The following is a 16334-nucleotide window of genomic DNA, read 5'->3' on the forward strand; positions in this document are numbered from 1 at the left end:
CTGGTAGAATCTCTTTCTTATTGTTGAATCATAACCTCTGACCTTAACTGAGGCAACTGAGGACTGCATGTCTTTAGATGATGTTCTAGTTTTTTTGTGATAAGTCCTCAATGCAGGTCACTCCTGGGAACGTTCACCATTGTTCCAAGTTTTCTCCATTGTGGATAATGGCTCACACTGTGGTTCACTTTGGCAAACTTTCCAAACTAGCAGATGTCAGTGACTTTTTTTCCCCTCGGCTGTTTCTTTAAATCGTGACATGATGTGCTACTTTTTGAGATCTTTTAGCCCGTCTCATTTTGATGGACAGCTTGTATTTAAGTGATTTTTTGATTCAGCAGGTCTGGCCGTAACCAGGCCTGAATGTAGCTTATGAAATGAAATTCAGTTTTTCAAAAAAATGTGGTTAATCAGTTAATTTGTTATTTAAGGGGGCAATTACTTTTCCACACAGGGTTAGGTAGGTTTAGAAGTGTTTAGTAATAAAATTTCTTTGATGATCATTTATGTGTGACAGATATGGAAAAAAAACCTAAAAAATCAACACCGTATCAACAAAGGTTGCGACTCGGTGACTTAAAAACTAGTAAGAGAATCTTAAAGCAAATAAATCTAATCTAAAGGATGTGGAATATTTTTAAAATAGGTGAGACATGAGCGCCATCTGTTCTTCCTGGGTCATTTTAGAGTTCACTGTATGTATTTTGTAACCGTTTAATGTAAGCTTATACCTGTGCAGATGTTGCCTCTCCAGTGTCATCAGACTCTCTGCTCGCTGATCTGTGAATCGGGCTAGTATGCTCCAAATGAACCATCTCTGTAACGGCAGCAGACAAAACAGATCCAACTTTATTAAACGCCAGTGCGAATCAAGTTAAAAATCACAAAACTGTCACTGTATCTTACGAGATTAGTTCACAATGATTTATTTAAGCTAACTGCATTAGGGTTTTCAAATTTATCTGAAGTAAGCAATAATGAGATAGAAAGTATAAAAAAAAAAAAAAAAAACATTTATATATTTTTTTTAAATCTGCACCTTCCAGGGGATCTCTGGTAAGGCCCAGCTGGCTGATTATGTATCTGGGAATATCAGTTTTGATGCCTTGTCCTACTTTGGCTTGACCCTCTGCAGCTTCCAAACGTTGGTAAAACTCCTCTGGATCAAACTCCTGGATTCAAAAATATAAAAAATAAAGGAAAGGCATAGTTCAGGTTTCACTCAAATGTACATTACTTTGTTGACATAATATGTAGAAAAGCTTCAACTACTACATTGGGAAACGATGGATCAAACATTGTAATACAATTAAAAATGCTGAAAAATGACAAAAAAATGTTTCTGCTCCAATCTGGGCTTTTTTTTCTGGCCTGTAAAATTGGAGCATCACTGGCACCTTACTAACAACAGACCCAGGCTAGCAAGGTGAACTTGGCTTAGTAAACAGTAAGCTGGGTTATAATTACAGCACAAACTAATCGCTACTACAAGATGTCAACATCATGTATGAGTCAACTTTCACACATGCATCTAAGCTGATGGACATAGTGTTATTACGTCACTCGTAAACCTGTGATTATTACTGCGTCTGTCATTGAGTCTTACCAGACACTCCAACAGCCTGGCAGGCCTGGAGATGATGATGAGAATCTTCTTGACCAGTTTGGTGATGATGGTCACCTCCTCGCTCTCTGAGCGCTCATACGCCTAAACAGAACAAATAGTGATGGATTATTATAGTGACCTAACCCATTTGACACAAGCCATGAGCCACCACAACTCATCCAAAGAAGCTGTCTGCACTTGTCGGGTGATATTTTTAGCATCCATTTCATCCCCTTACATTGTCTGGTGGTGATTCAAGGGCTCAAGGGCTGGTATTTCAACATGTTGAATCAATACTCACTGCATGCTCTGTCAGGCTTATAAATAATGGAAAAACATTTGACTTTTTAACACTCATTCTTGCTTATCTAAATCCAACAGCGCCTTGATCAAACAGCAGGTTCAGAAAGTGTATGATAGAGGTGGTGAAACAGTCAGAGGAGCGATTAGTCAGCAGTCAGTTTAAAACAAACTCTTGCCCTGCTAAACATAGAAAAATCCACTAAAAAATTGTAAACACCTTTATGAAAAAGCAACACTAGCAAGCAACTCAACATATGCATTTTAGCATGTGGAGAAGGGTCAAAACAATTTCCGTGGCCATAAAGAATATACTAATTAAAGAAATTATTATATGACAAAAATAATAATTTAAACCACTGTTTTGCTGTAGAATACACAATCATTACACAACTGAATACTTGACCACTGCACACCCCTATGTAATAACACAAAATGACAGAACATTATTGACTGATGGAGTGGAATCAGCAGAATATTAACAGAGGAAATGGGCCTTTTCATTTCAATGTTCAGTGTCCTCAGTGCTGCTATAGTACAGCATGCAATGTCCCAGAGGGCAATCTGAGCTACCAACAATAACACCAGCTAGAAACATCTTAGAAAGAACCAACACTCCCTGACTGTTTGAAAAAGAAAAGCAGAGAAAAAAATTCTCTGTATGAAAAAGATGAAAAATCATTTACTAAAGATGAGAGACACCCACCTCATGCAACAGCTTCTCCAATTTCTCCTGCAGCTCCATGAAGTACCTGGAGGTCACCAGGCCATTCTGTGACTTGTCCAGACAGTCTCTGGCGAGCTCCACCAGCTGGTGCTGAATGAATCCAAGCACACCATCAGCCAGGGGCAGAGCGGTGTCTGGGGAACACTCTGCAATGATGTCGAGCAGCCGACCCTCCATCTGGGCCGTCGCCTGGGAAACAAAAATGAAAGCCTTCGTTTAAACCAGTACTGCATACATTTCTAACCCATTTAGTGAGCAGTTGAAGATTTTAACTTTGATTATGAGACTTTCACAAAGAAAGGGAGCTACCTTAGGAAAACGTTCTTTATAGACGTGATTCATCATGACAATCTCATTGTCAAACACCCCACAGGTCCGTCCAGGGCTTCACAGAAAGAAGACAAAGGAGGAAAAAAAACAAAAAACAGATAAAAATATTACAAATGTCGATATTTTTTTTTTGAACAAATGCCATTAACAAATAATGGAGACCAAACTAAAATAAAATGAAAAACAACTGAACTAAGTGGCAAACTAAACTGATGAAATCAACATTTATATCTTTACTGAACAGCCATACACACAACAAGCTATAACATTTTATGACTACATTAACAATTAAAGTGTTGACTAACATTCTAGGTCATACAAACAGCGTGTTTGACACAATTCAGATCAGGCTCTCATGTGCACCATCCACGACCACACGTGTTGCACCCAGAGGGTTTCGGTTACACGCAGAGGTCTTTTTAAACCCTCCTTACACGTTCCAAATCAATGTACTGTCAGCACAAATGTTAAAAATAACAGTCCTGGGTGCTCCCTTACACTACGTTGCATACTAAAAATGACAATAATGTCAATATGCGACATGAACTTAACTCGTTCTGGGTAACCACAACAGTTGCACACGCGGTATGAATTTATTTCAGGGTAATGGCAACTGCTTAGACCACTCGGAACTATTTTGAGGCTGCAAGAAATCCTTTTACACAACTTGTAGAGCAAATTTAGAACAACGGCGACACATGTCAATCAGCTGCTGTTGATTTAGATGCATCATTAACAACTATGCAAAGGTCAGGTAAAACCCAAGGGGGAGGTTTCTCTCCGGTGTAATTGCTAGAGTTACCCAGATGTACTTATAGAGTATTAGTGTACACATGCAGTGCGAATTACTGCATGTGGCACAGGCATGGACACGTCACCAAAAAAGCAACCACATCAACAGGCTGCCAAAATCCTCCCCAGCCTGTCATAAAAACTCTACAGCAACCTCAAAACAGCCTGCCATTGCAGCTATTCAGAGGGATGAGTCCAGCAATGCCAAATGATGAGGAAAAGGTTTTATTCTAATCCAGGGGATCACGCACAAATGGCACAGAGGGTTTTTCCAGAGCCACATTAAATAATTATCCCAACATATTCTTTCCAGACAGTATTTAATTTATCTTTTTATAATCATGTGCGAAATATCTCCTGAAAAACCATTAAGCCTACTTTTTTAGACTGGGGTGGAGTGGCAGCCTCACCAAACAGGGCAGTGCTCCTTCACATACAACTTTACAATGTTCTAAAAAGAGCAACTACAACTACTTAAGGTGGCAAGCTTCGTGAGCTTAAACCTTAGCACAGTCTATCTCACATTTGCTGTTTAACTGTTTAACAGGTAAAGTTATTTTTATTTACTATAAGCTTTGATTATTTGGTGAGTATGTAGTAAAGCAGCAGGAACGGGTAGCATGTTAGCCACGCTAGTTACAAGTTTGAGGTTTTCATTTTATACCCCGTTTACAGATCTTCTCTTTCTGTTGTGAGAAAATGTGCATATTTTAAAAAAAAAACAAAACAAAAAAAACATACTTTTTTTTTTTTTTTCTTCAAAGGGAAAATTTAGAGCACAGTCAGTTTAAATATGGCACATATGATCACACCATTGAAGAGGAACCTTGATTTGAAACTACAATTTAGCAGCACAAGACCACAACAAGTGGCGCTCTTTTCAACTAAGATCAGGAAACTAAAGCTACAATTCAAATAAACTCAACATCAGCTGATGAAAAATGATGCCTGGTCTGATGAGTTTTGATTTCTGGTGCGAACATGATAAAGAGCTCGCTGTAGTCAAATGGCCTCCATAATCACCAAATCTCAACTAGGGATGGGTATTGTTTAGGTTTTATCCGATACCGGTGCCAAATCGGTACTTTTGAAACGGTGCCGATGCTTAAATGGTGCTCAAACCGGTGCTTAAAGAATAGAGAACACAAACGTTGTCCAAAAACCTCTTATGTTTTTATTTTTAGCAGTCTCTTTTTTTTCTGCAAAATGATAAGCACTGCCCAGCCCCACGCACAGGGCGATCCCCGCTAACTTGCTAATGGAGATTTACCACACCTGCAGTAGATGTGCTTGGTGTGAGGTCTTGCAGCAAGCTATCAAATACGGTGCATTTCTCGGCTTTGAAAAAACGCTATGCATCGCCAGGTGTTTCATCAGATTCGAAGTGTTACCTCCTTTGCACATTATCACCTTAAAGCACTTGTTGCAGGCTGCTGAGTTTGCATCTTTTGCTGTGAAGTACAGCCAAACTTTTGACCGTTTTGCCTTGGGCATTTTTAATCTGTAGCTCTGCTCTAAAAGAACGTACGTACCACTTGCCCGCCTACTATCCTTGGAAAGGTCAAATGATTGGCTAGAATCCAAAGTGTATGACATCTCAGAAAAAAAGAAAAAGAAAAAAAAAGCACCGAAATAAAGCACCGAAATGTGCGCTGCTTTTCGGTCTGTTTACTACTGTTTATGTCAGAACCAGTGCCATTAACGGTACCCATCCCTAATCTCAACCCAATGGAGCTTTGTATCATGGACGCACAGCAGACAATTTTGCAGCAACGGAGTGATGCTGTCATGCCAATATGGACCAAATTCTCTGAGCAATGTTTCCAGCACCTTGTTGACACTAAACCATGAAAATTTTAAGGCAGTTGTGAAGGCGAAGAGGCCCCAATGAAGTACTATTAAGGTGTATCTAATGAATTGATATGTAAGGGTATATAGAATGTACAGTTAGTATAATAAGTCTTTAATAGCACAACAGTTTTATCTTTGTGCTTAAGTGGTGTGTGTGGTGAGCTGTTGTATACAAGTGCTACTGCAGCACATAATTAAATCTACGAGACTGAAGCCAGTTGGGGGGATTTCGGTTCCAACCTTTCAAAACAAACGGCCCAGTGAAGTATGACAGAAATGTTTGTGTAACAGAGACAGTCTATATGCTGCATCAGCATATAGTATAGGAAAGTTACCTGAGACTGCGTGAGCGGACCCTGACAGGGGGCATGGGGTGGGCTCCTTCTTCATCTGCCACACTTTCTGGGCTCGGAAAATGTTTGAAGAGGAAGTGAAGATCCTCTTGCGTGGGCTGAAAGGGCAACTGGTGCAACAACTCCTGTGAAGAAGAGGACTGGGAGGGAAAAGTGGAGAAGAGAAAAAAAACAAACAAACAAAAAAAAAAAAAAACAGGGAAGTAGGGTCAATGGTTAAGTTGCATTTATTGATTCTTTTTTAAATTAACAAAATAAAAAACAAAACAAGCAATCAACCACTGCCACTACCACTCTTATCTATTTTTATTTAAATATTCATACGTAGGCGGGGCTGTGCTTTGATTATATAACATCCTGTGTTAAAAGGCTTCCTCTGGTAAGACTCACACGTCTGCTCTCTCTGACTCACTCTTTATCCTGTTAATACCGAAGTCTTAAAGACTTTCATGTTCCACTGCAGATCTTAATTAGATGCACCATCTTATATGGACATGCAGAGAATTGATTTGTGATGTAAAAAACATCATGAATCCCTTCCTACATGAAAAGAAAGACTCAGTGAACTTTATAGATTCCCCAAAGCATTTTTCAGTAGGATTTCGCCCTTTTCACGCAGCACACATGGAGACAGGCAGCATGTGTGAATGTTTTGCTTTGTTTTTTTCCCTTTCCAAGTCAGGATGTGTGACACACTGCCTGGAATTTATGAGAACTCCCATTTGGCTAGGATCTTGTGTATCCCAGGAAGAGCAGAGAGAAGAGTGGCTCATTGACCAGAGGAAAAACAGAAGAGCCAACGAGAAAGAAAAGCAGAGCGAGACAGTGAGAGACACTAAAAGGGAAAAAAAAGAAAGAAAAGAAAGCAACAGAGCAAGGACGTGACAGAGCAGTGATAGGAAGGTGGGGGTGGGGGTGAAGGGGCTACGCTGAGCAGGAAACTAGAGACTTGTCAGAATCGACTAAGAGCTGCATAAAGACCTCACTGACAGCAGGGCTGAAAGGGGCATTGTACAGGGAGGGCTGACTTCACCGTCTCAAAGCCATGTGGTTGGCCATACAGAATTTCAGCAGAGACGCAGGAGCTGGGTATTGTTTTCCATTTGAGCCAACTGCAGGTTCAGCGATGGCTTTCGAGATAAAATCCTAATAATCACCATAGAAGACATCGGCAAACAGCTGACGGGTATAGCTGAGCAGCACAAAGTGTGCTTGCGGTATTCCTGAAAGGAAAAGCTGAGTAGGGAAATGATGTGGTACAGCCCCTGCTCGTTTGTGATGTCATCCAGGAAAAAGACACGGCAAACTTCAACAGGACCGGTATTATTGTAATGATAAGCTTTATTATTCCCGTACTTTCCCCTCAGTCAAAAGAGGACACGCTCAGATCAACTCAGTTCGTCTCGGTGTGATGTCATTCGTTTAATGATGGACACATGGTAAATAATTCACACAACCTCCTGTGTTTTGGTTTCCCCTTTCCCCAAGTTTTTTTTTGTTGTTGTTGTAGAATAGGAGGTAGAGAAATATACTATTATGAGAAAACTTTTATGCCTTTTGACTTAAAAAAAAACAAAACAATGACAACAAAATGTACTTTTTACCACATTTAATACTGTTTCAATAATTCTAGGAAAACTTGGGGGAAAAGGCATCTGAGGACTAATTCTCATATCCTCTCCAAGGTGGAAAATATGACACATGGTCGATGATGGAGGGATTCATCATCCTTGGACGTATCCTGTTATGGCTGCCTGAGTCATTAAAAAGGATACCAGCATCCATCTCCAGACAGCTGCTTTATAAACCAACCGGTGCCCAAAGCTGTCCGTGTGAAGTTTTCCAACCACTTTACTGTATCAGTAAAACTAATTATAATCAAAAATGTCACATAAATTTGTAGCGATAATAACGCTAAAGCGACAATAATGCTCTGCAGATGTAACGAAAACAATCATCCAAACCCCCCGTAGACTTAAAAGCTAGTTGTAAAAAGTTGGCAGTCTGCTTCCTTGCCAAGGAGGTTGCAGTTAGTCTGGATTTATGTCGACTGCAACTCAATCTGAGAAAGACAACCTGTCACAGAGGAAATGGCAAAAAAACCAAAACAACCAAAGACTAAAACCACAAAACTTTTCTCTACTACTGTTTATGCCGAGTGACCCGGTAAGTTTAAAGTGAAGTTCAAGTTCTAAACTGTGAGTCAGTAATATTTTTTTTATTTTTTTTAAATGCTAAAACACAGTAAGCATTCCTTTTCTATGAACAAGATACAGTGAAGTAACTCTGACGAGCTATGTAATGCTGATGCTACTTCTAAAATATCTCACAACCACTCTGGAAGCTTTGTTCTAGTATTCCTTCCTTGTACGGTATGTGCAACAGGCTAAAACTAACCAATAAATAACACAAGCCAATTCTATTAAAATTCATATTTTTGGCTAATTACTGCTTTCAAGTGGTGTTCACGAGACACTAGGACTGGTTTGGTGACCAGTAACTACAAAATACCAATTTTAAAAAAGGTAAAAATTACAGGTAGCAGTGGTAAGATTGGTTCAGTGGAACAGATCTTTTTGCTTTTCACGTGAAAGATCTGTGAAAAATTCCCTGTGGGGTTGCCTCAGGATAAAAACTCCAATCAAACATGCGAGATACCTGCTGTGTGGCAACGCCTTGCTAATAAGGGAGAAGACAAAAGTAGGACAGTTAGCAGACTGTCCCACAGACTTAAACTACTCAACTCTGAAACACACTATTGAAGTGCCATTCAGTGGGAGAGAGGACACTGACGCAAAAGGAGAGGACGTTATCTTCATAACCAAAGCCTGCAGTGTCCAGCGACCAGCTGTCAGCTACAGAGTGATGAGCAAATCTTTACAGACCTAGCCAAACGTTTTGGCAATTGCGCAAATTTTGTTATTCATACACTTTTTTTTTTATTAATGTAAATTATTTTTCGAAGACTTCTGCCATGTCGACAATAGAGCATGTGTGCACAGAGTCTATGTTTACAGTGTTGGCCATTCTTTTTCATAACATCTACAATTTTTGGTGGTGTTCTACAAGGTAATTAAGTAACAGACAAACAAGTACATGTCAGATATTTTCCTGTTTTGTTTGTTTTTCCACCATTTACTACAGAGATTTCTTTTTTCTTTTTTTCAACAATGGGTCCACATTTTTTGTGAATTGATAAAATCTTTGTTTTATAATCACAGGATAGCCTGGACAGTTTTTTCGCTGTAATTTTAGACTATACATAAAATTAATAGTAGTTTCAATTTAGGTCCAAGAGTCATCCCACCACATTTCTTTTGTGTACTAGCATTTCGTTATCATGTAGAAAAAGAGACATACAGTTGAAATCGCCCCTTTTTTTATATTCAGATTAAATATGTAGGTCAACTTCCCAACTTTAACTTCCCATATTAGCAGAATGGGGAGTTTCACTGGTCCAGCCAGCTTTAGATGTGTATGTAGGTCACGATGTAAAATGAGTTTGACATCCCTGGTCTTCTGTAAAATCAACAATCATTTATAGGCAGATTTATGACACTTCGTAAGCTCATGGGCTTTACAGCTCATTTAGTCAGCATCGGAAGTTTGCAAGACACCACAGTGCTGTAAAGTGGACACTAAATGCCCCCAAGGTAGTGGTTTAGAGAGAGGTTGAATGTGTGATGATGGAAAGAGGTGACAGACAGTAAGAGATACTTCTCCGCTTACAGATACTGATGAACTTGGTGCGTTTGTGCAGTATCCAGAGGAGGGAACAGATGCCACCGACCACCTTCGCCCATCTGCCCTGCTAAAAAACACACACACAAATAACAAGCTGCTCAGTGGAGACTCATATGAAAACCTTTACATCCTGTTGACTCATTCCAATAGTCAAAGCCTAAAAAGGCCAACAGACAACATTTGATGTTTGAGTCTTTGCAAGAAGAAGAAACAGCAATTAGTTATTTTCTTACCTTTCAGTCCGGGCCAGTTGACTACACAGATGCAAAAAAAAAAAAAAGGGAATGGAGGCGAGAGATGCAGATAGAAAGAAGGGGCGAATGGAGGCATGAAGTGAGAGAGAAAATAAACACTGTTTAATGACAGTGACAGATTAAGTCTGCCTGTCAAAGTCACAGTCCTGTTAGTCTGACAGAACTCCCCGCCAGTGGCTGTTTGCTGTTTCTGAACACCTGCCAAGCTGCTATCATACTGCAGCATTGAGGCCTACAGACAGTTTCTCACTATGCACACAGACACACAATGCACTCATTAACACTGCAGAAAACCTGAACCTTTCTCTACCAAATAAATAAATAAATCGCCACTGTCCCAATAGTTTTCCATCCAATACACTCTGAGGAAGTGGCCCAGTTTCCTTCACGGAGTCAATCTGTGGCAACAAAAGATGGTCGAATGCAGTTTCTCTGAGAAACCAGCTCTTGGGGACATGTAGCTAAATTAGAGGTGACAGTGAAAATGAAGGGATTTGAGGGTTAGTGAGCTGTGTTACATGTATGGTTTCTTATCTATCCCTATCTGATATGTACAACATGTGCCAAAACATGTTGTATCATGTTGCTGTAAGAAGCCACTAATAAAGGCAAAGGTTTCAAATCATTACTGGAATCAATGGCTTAGTTGTGAAAGGAACAAAATAAATAAATCAGAGTGGACCAGAGCACTGGTCGTCCTTACTCTTCAAGGCTACTCCACGTTCACATGAAAAAATAACTGCACCAAAAGCAGAGCTACGAAGCTTTTGTGAATAACAAATAAACCCAGTGGAGCTGTCAAAAGTGCAGTCACAGCATCTGTCTACACTCTGGCAGCTTAAAAATGTCAATAAATTTAGATGAGCTGCACAAGGCAGTCCTCTAAGAAGACTTCCTCTCAGCATCCCTGAGCTCTATGGTGCAATATGGCATACTGCACTGCAGCTTAACTCATGACATTTGGGACAGTCGGTCATCACATAAATTTAAACTACAGTGTTCTTGAAAATCCTACATTCGAGTATACATGTTGCTGTTCCTTACTAAAGTCTTCTTAGAGACAGGCTACCACACTATTTTCCGCTGCTGACTGAGGAAGCTGGTTGCAGCTAATGTTCCTCTAAATCCCAGCGAGTCTATAAACGGCACGCGTGATGAGAAGGCAAGCTCTGCAGTTTTCTTCCATAATCACAGCAGCCCTGAGTAATGAGTGCGCGCACCAACTCGCCTCCTTAATTGGGTTGACAAATGCCAAGACCCACGTCCAGTAAGTGAGTGACCCTGGGGGCTTTCAGCTGGTCAGACATGGTTCTCCACTGCCTCGATTTGAGGGGCAAAGGGAACAAGCCAGTGCATGTTCAGATTGCGTGCACACAGTTTCCACCGAACCAAAGATCCCTTGGTTATTTTTTCTGATTTCATTTTTAGTCAAAGCGGGCCAAGAATAAAAATAAACTTCCACTGACTACATATCTCATTTTTTAATCTAATTTGCTGCCATTTCACTCCATTAAAGTACTTTTCATTGCAATATGTCTGTTTTAGTCATTTTCCACTTGATGTTATTACGGAAAAGAAACTACTGCAATAATGTGCCTGAGCCTGAGTGGTTTAAACCAAGACTATATTAAAAAGCATTTCATTTAATTCTTACCTGCGGGCAAACTGGAAATTGGCAGAAGAGCTAGCAGAGACATTTCTGGGGCTTTCTGAAGGACTGCTACCAGCTGAGGAAACAAAACAAAACAAAATTTTTGAAAATTGAGAGGAAGCTGAAGGAAATTAAGCATATTACTAAATGCAGAATAACTGGACTGGCTTCCTAATGTTTTACACAATCAGTGTGCAACGGTCAACTTTGCAGATGGTTTTCCTTTACAAGTTCAAACTGAAACAATCAAATCTTTTAATGACAGTGATGCATACACACAAAGTTACCTAGGGCCCTTCCTGTCCTGTCCTAATCAAAGAAGGATTGTGTCAACAGACAGCAGGGGGTATGTGGTACAATCACACCATATTGCATACTGCTAAAAAGGTCATTAAAGGACTTCCACTGTCCCTGAGGACAAGTCACTAAAAAGGGGGATACACGGAATGACACTTTTTAAGTGGAGAGATCAAATGATGAGGAAGTCTAGAGGGGGCTACATTAAAAATTATCACAAGGAAAAGCATTGTATGGCTTTTGCACTCTACTGTGGGCACATTATGAGAAAGAAGGAAATAAAACAAAGCACCTGAGGTAAACTAGCGATTGCTTCACGACATACAGCATCAAAACAAACTTAAGACTGATGATCCTACATGAGACAGCCAATCCTGTGTTCTCCTCAACATTCCACCCTCTGTAACTTCTCTGTTTCACACGCAATCAGCGGTGGCTAAATGCAGGAATTTTGATGAGCCAATCCAATCAACCCTGCACTGAGGCGAGCAGACAAACGGGTAAAACCGAAACACAAGTACCTGTGGCGAGTGGGAGAGGTGAAAGCGGTCGTGACAGCGTGGGCGATGGGGTCCCGACCGCCAAACTCCTTCTCTTGTTGTTACGGGAACTGTGAGTGGAAAGCAGCAAACAGAAGAGAGTGAACATCTGTTTTATGCAGTGTTGTAACAAACATGATCCAAGCACACTTTGTTTATCAATCTTATCTGTGGACAAAAAAAAAAAAAATCAAACTCGATCAGCCTCTGAATTCATATTTTTTTTGATGTGCTGACAATAGTAATGCCACTGTAATTATGTATATATATACAAACATACACATGCATGCATGACTACAAACATGTTTGCATGTAAATATATAAACAAACCAACTTGAGTGCAACTTCTTTCTTATGCATCAGCGCTAACTACACATTAATTCCTCTAAATATTAGAGCAGGTAAACTTTTGTTTTTCTTTTTCTTTTAACCACTTCTAATCAGTAAATAATGTGAAGTCTGGATTGAGCAGTGTAGTACGATCCAATGACGTCTGAGAGTATTGTCATGTGAGATAAGGGAAATATATCACTTATCAGTACCACTGGCAGAGGCTGATTAGACAATAAGAACTTTGGAAAGCTGTTTTATCATGATGGAAATAAATAAAATGGTCCAAGTGACCCCTGATATAATTGAGCAGGCCATGACACACCGTCCACATGTTTGTACTTCGGTCTTTGTGAGCTGTGAAGTGTTGTTTCACTTCTGCTGGTATTTTTGAAGCTGGTCTGTGTTGTTTGTCCTGATTGGTTTTTTTGGTTTCAATTTACAAACAGTGTTCCTGCTCATTGGGTTGGTTTTCTTCTAATTTGCATATATTTGTAGAGTTTAAAACACTCTTTTGATGCAGCTTTTGGAGCAAAGCAAACAACCTAATGCCTTTTTGGCTTACCAGTCCAAGTATGACATTACTTTAGAGTACCAGTGTTATCTTGTCCATTTCCTGTACGTTTGTATTTGGTGCCTGCAGGTTTCTGCACGCAGGTGTTAACTCCATGTTTTCATTAAGATTACAGTTTTGGCTTCTTTTCAGTTTTCTTTGTTTCCCCCCCACCCCCGTTTGTGATCTCAATGCTTTCTGTTTCATGTCGGTGAAGTAGATCCTGTCTCTCTTTCCTTCTGGCAGTGACCTAAAATAATTGAGGGGCTGAGACGACAACAAAGCCTGACATTTCTGGGTCGGTGCAAAGGCAGATTCACAAACTATATGGCCCCTCAACCCAAAAAGACTCAAAGTGTCACAGAAACAGAGGGATGAGAGGGTCAACGTGTGCCAAGAGTTGGGCTTCAAAGTGTCTACAGTACACCTCCAACCACAGAAACACTGTGAAGGTTCGCTATTTTGCTCTTGTTAAAAAAAATAAATATAAGCAAAAACACTCCAGAACCTGTGCCGAAAAAGATATGAGAGCACCACTGTATCACACTGGCACACCACGTGAGCGCTTCATCAACTGCTAGCAGTCATAAGACGACTGATATTTGGGACTAACAATAATGGTTTGTATAGATCTTGCAGGAAGACATAAAGCATGATAAATGTAGGCCACTGAAACAGGCCTGCTTGTTAACTATGTCTGCTGCATTTGTTAACTGAAGCCAATTTCATCAGCTCACACTGTGGTGGATCGGCCACATCACTGATGGATGCATGACCCCCCAACTACATGGAAAGAGTGGATAGTTTGACATTCCACAGATAGCCTATGTTCCAGCGTGCTAATGGCTTCTTCTTCTGAAGCTTCACTCAATAGCAGTACATTTACATTTTAAAATCCTGCAATATAAACTGCAGCTCTTGCGGTTTACACCACTGTAACAAAGGCAAATTGTGCCAGCAAACCAACAATTATGTGTTCAGATTATGACAAAGAGGTGAGAGGTAGAGACGCGACAATTTAAGATCACTATGAACTCACTGACTGCCAAAGACATATTGAGTGAATTAAGGGCTAAGACACCTTAAGAGCTGACTGGATTTATCTGATTGATGAAAGCACGTTTACAACACTACTGTCCCACTAACCGCATCAGTGCACCGATCAGCAGTGGGCCTGGTGTCGCTTTATGCGACAGCTGGCAGCAGACAATGCAGCCTGCCCGCACACATACACACAGCAGTCTACAATGGCCACGTTTCTCTGTCGGAAACAAAAACTAGGGCGGATGTAACCGACACATACAGTGCCATGCTGAGGGGCTATCACAGACCCTCCGGAGGGATCAGATGTCTGAGCTGTGAAGCGGCTATATTAGCAGACAGTGTGGAGGTTGCCATAAAGCGCCTTGAATCAAATAGCTCGAAATTACGACGTTCAACAAATTGCTGTTTCTCAGAGACTGAACGGCACAGCCGATGACAAACATACAACCCCCCAGACGTTTTGCAGCAGTTTGGTCGAGGCTAATTCACATTCGTCTCCATTTTCAATGATAATTTTCTAGTTAGAAACAGGCTTTAGGTTTTGTTACCTTTTCGATCTTTTCATCATGGCCCCGGTCACAAAACTAGTTTTGTAGCTCGGCAGCACGGTCCAGTAGTAGTTTTGATCAGACATGTTGGAGGTGACCGCTAAATCCGATCCGATATGAGAATTAGTATCCTGTCGTTAAAGAGGGGGCATCGCGGTAAACAGTCTCCCCTGTCGATTTGGTATTATAGTCGCCGTTAGGCTAGTACGTCGACTCCAAAGGCACAAACTCCTTTCTGCTTCTTCGATACAGACTGACCCCAGACCCCGGGCAGGGCAGCTCGGTGGTGCTAGCAACTGCGACGGCCATGGTCACGCTGCTCCTTTTCAATGTCACCAGTAAAATTTCCGAGACAGCCTGTCTCCCATGAAGTGCAACATTATCGACCGATAACTAGCTTCGACAAAATGTGAAGCGTTATTCTGGGGACAGAAACTTTCAACCACAGAAACGTCTCTGCCGCAACGCGCAGCCGCATCGCCGCGCGCCAGCAGGAGGAGGGATTTCTGATGCTTTCAAGTCCTGTCGGAAATACTGGTTTAAAACGCTATGACACAAGTAATCCATCCGGTACAAAAATCTAAGGAATTACGCGTTTTCAACGATAAATCTTTTTTCTGTTCTTTTTAATTCTTCTCTTTTATTTTTTTAATAGAAACAATAAATATAACATTTGACAAGAAGTTATATCAAATTTAGAAAGACTATTTCCAGAGCGTCCGATATTCTTGAAGGTATCATTTTTTCAATAGAGATTATAGGGACCCTCGCAATTTATTGATTTCAAAGCCTATATAAAACAATGGTTCGGAGAGTTTAAGTCTTTTTTCTTACGTTTTAAAATACAGGTATTAACTATGATAAATATATTAAATTAACTTCTTTATACACACACACACACACACACACACTGCCCCATGTCAGGACTTATATGGTGCTCATCTTTGTCCTGTATAAGGTTAATACAGCAATATATACATATAGATGTATATTAGAAGACAGAAAAGCCTTAATGAAATCACCTGACTTGGCCAACAGACATCAGAGACAATGGGATACAAAGGATTTTATTGCACAAACATATCTTTGTCTCACAACACTATACTGGCAGTGGGACAAGTGTAGGTAAGCAACACAAATATATATAGCTCCTAAATATCTTTGAAACTGTCAGCTGAGATGAATACATATTATTCAGTGATTCTGATATTTCCTTTTATTCCCAGCTATTGAAACTATCTTGGCTTCAGCTCTAGCCCATTCCAGGGAAAGTCCCTGGACAAGTTGGAGTCACATGTATTTATTTATTTATTTTTAATCAGAATGGCTTCTGTTTGGCAACAAATTCTCAGGTAACTTTCTTCATGCACTCCAATGTATCACTGCTGTTCTACTCCTAATGTGTGAAATGAGCT

At 40.3% G+C, this 16334-nt stretch overlaps 1 protein-coding gene across 5 annotated transcripts in view; it reads right to left on the bottom strand.

Annotated features, from left to right (window-relative positions):
- mast3a (microtubule associated serine/threonine kinase 3a) overlaps positions 1-16334 on the bottom strand; it is a 30671-nt gene that overhangs the window by 12206 nt on the left and 2131 nt on the right. The window contains exons 1-11 of one of the 5 annotated variants that reach the window (XM_006786740.2): positions 14920-15406; positions 12427-12515; positions 11612-11684; positions 9937-9957; positions 9689-9767; positions 5942-6099; positions 2943-3018; positions 2613-2822; positions 1607-1708; positions 1040-1172; positions 732-817 (exon numbers count right to left, since the gene is read on the bottom strand). In XM_006786740.2, the coding sequence (XP_006786803.1) occupies positions 732-817; positions 1040-1172; positions 1607-1708; positions 2613-2822; positions 2943-3018; positions 5942-6099; positions 9689-9767; positions 9937-9957; positions 11612-11684; positions 12427-12515; positions 14920-15005 (1113 nt within the window). In that variant the 5' untranslated portion in view covers positions 15006-15406. Of the gene's footprint in view, positions 1-731; positions 818-1039; positions 1173-1606; positions 1709-2612; positions 2823-2942; positions 3019-5941; positions 6100-9688; positions 9771-9936; positions 9958-11611; positions 11685-12426; positions 12516-14919; positions 15407-16334 lie in introns of those variants that run through there. The other 4 variants (XM_035905984.2, XM_006786741.3, XM_087832594.1 and 1 more) reach the window with 4 other exon arrangements.

This window comes from Neolamprologus brichardi, chromosome 18 (assembly GCF_056152115.1).
Source record: "Neolamprologus brichardi isolate AB-2024 chromosome 18, ASM5615211v1, whole genome shotgun sequence".
NCBI lineage: Eukaryota > Metazoa > Chordata > Actinopteri > Cichliformes > Cichlidae > Neolamprologus > Neolamprologus brichardi.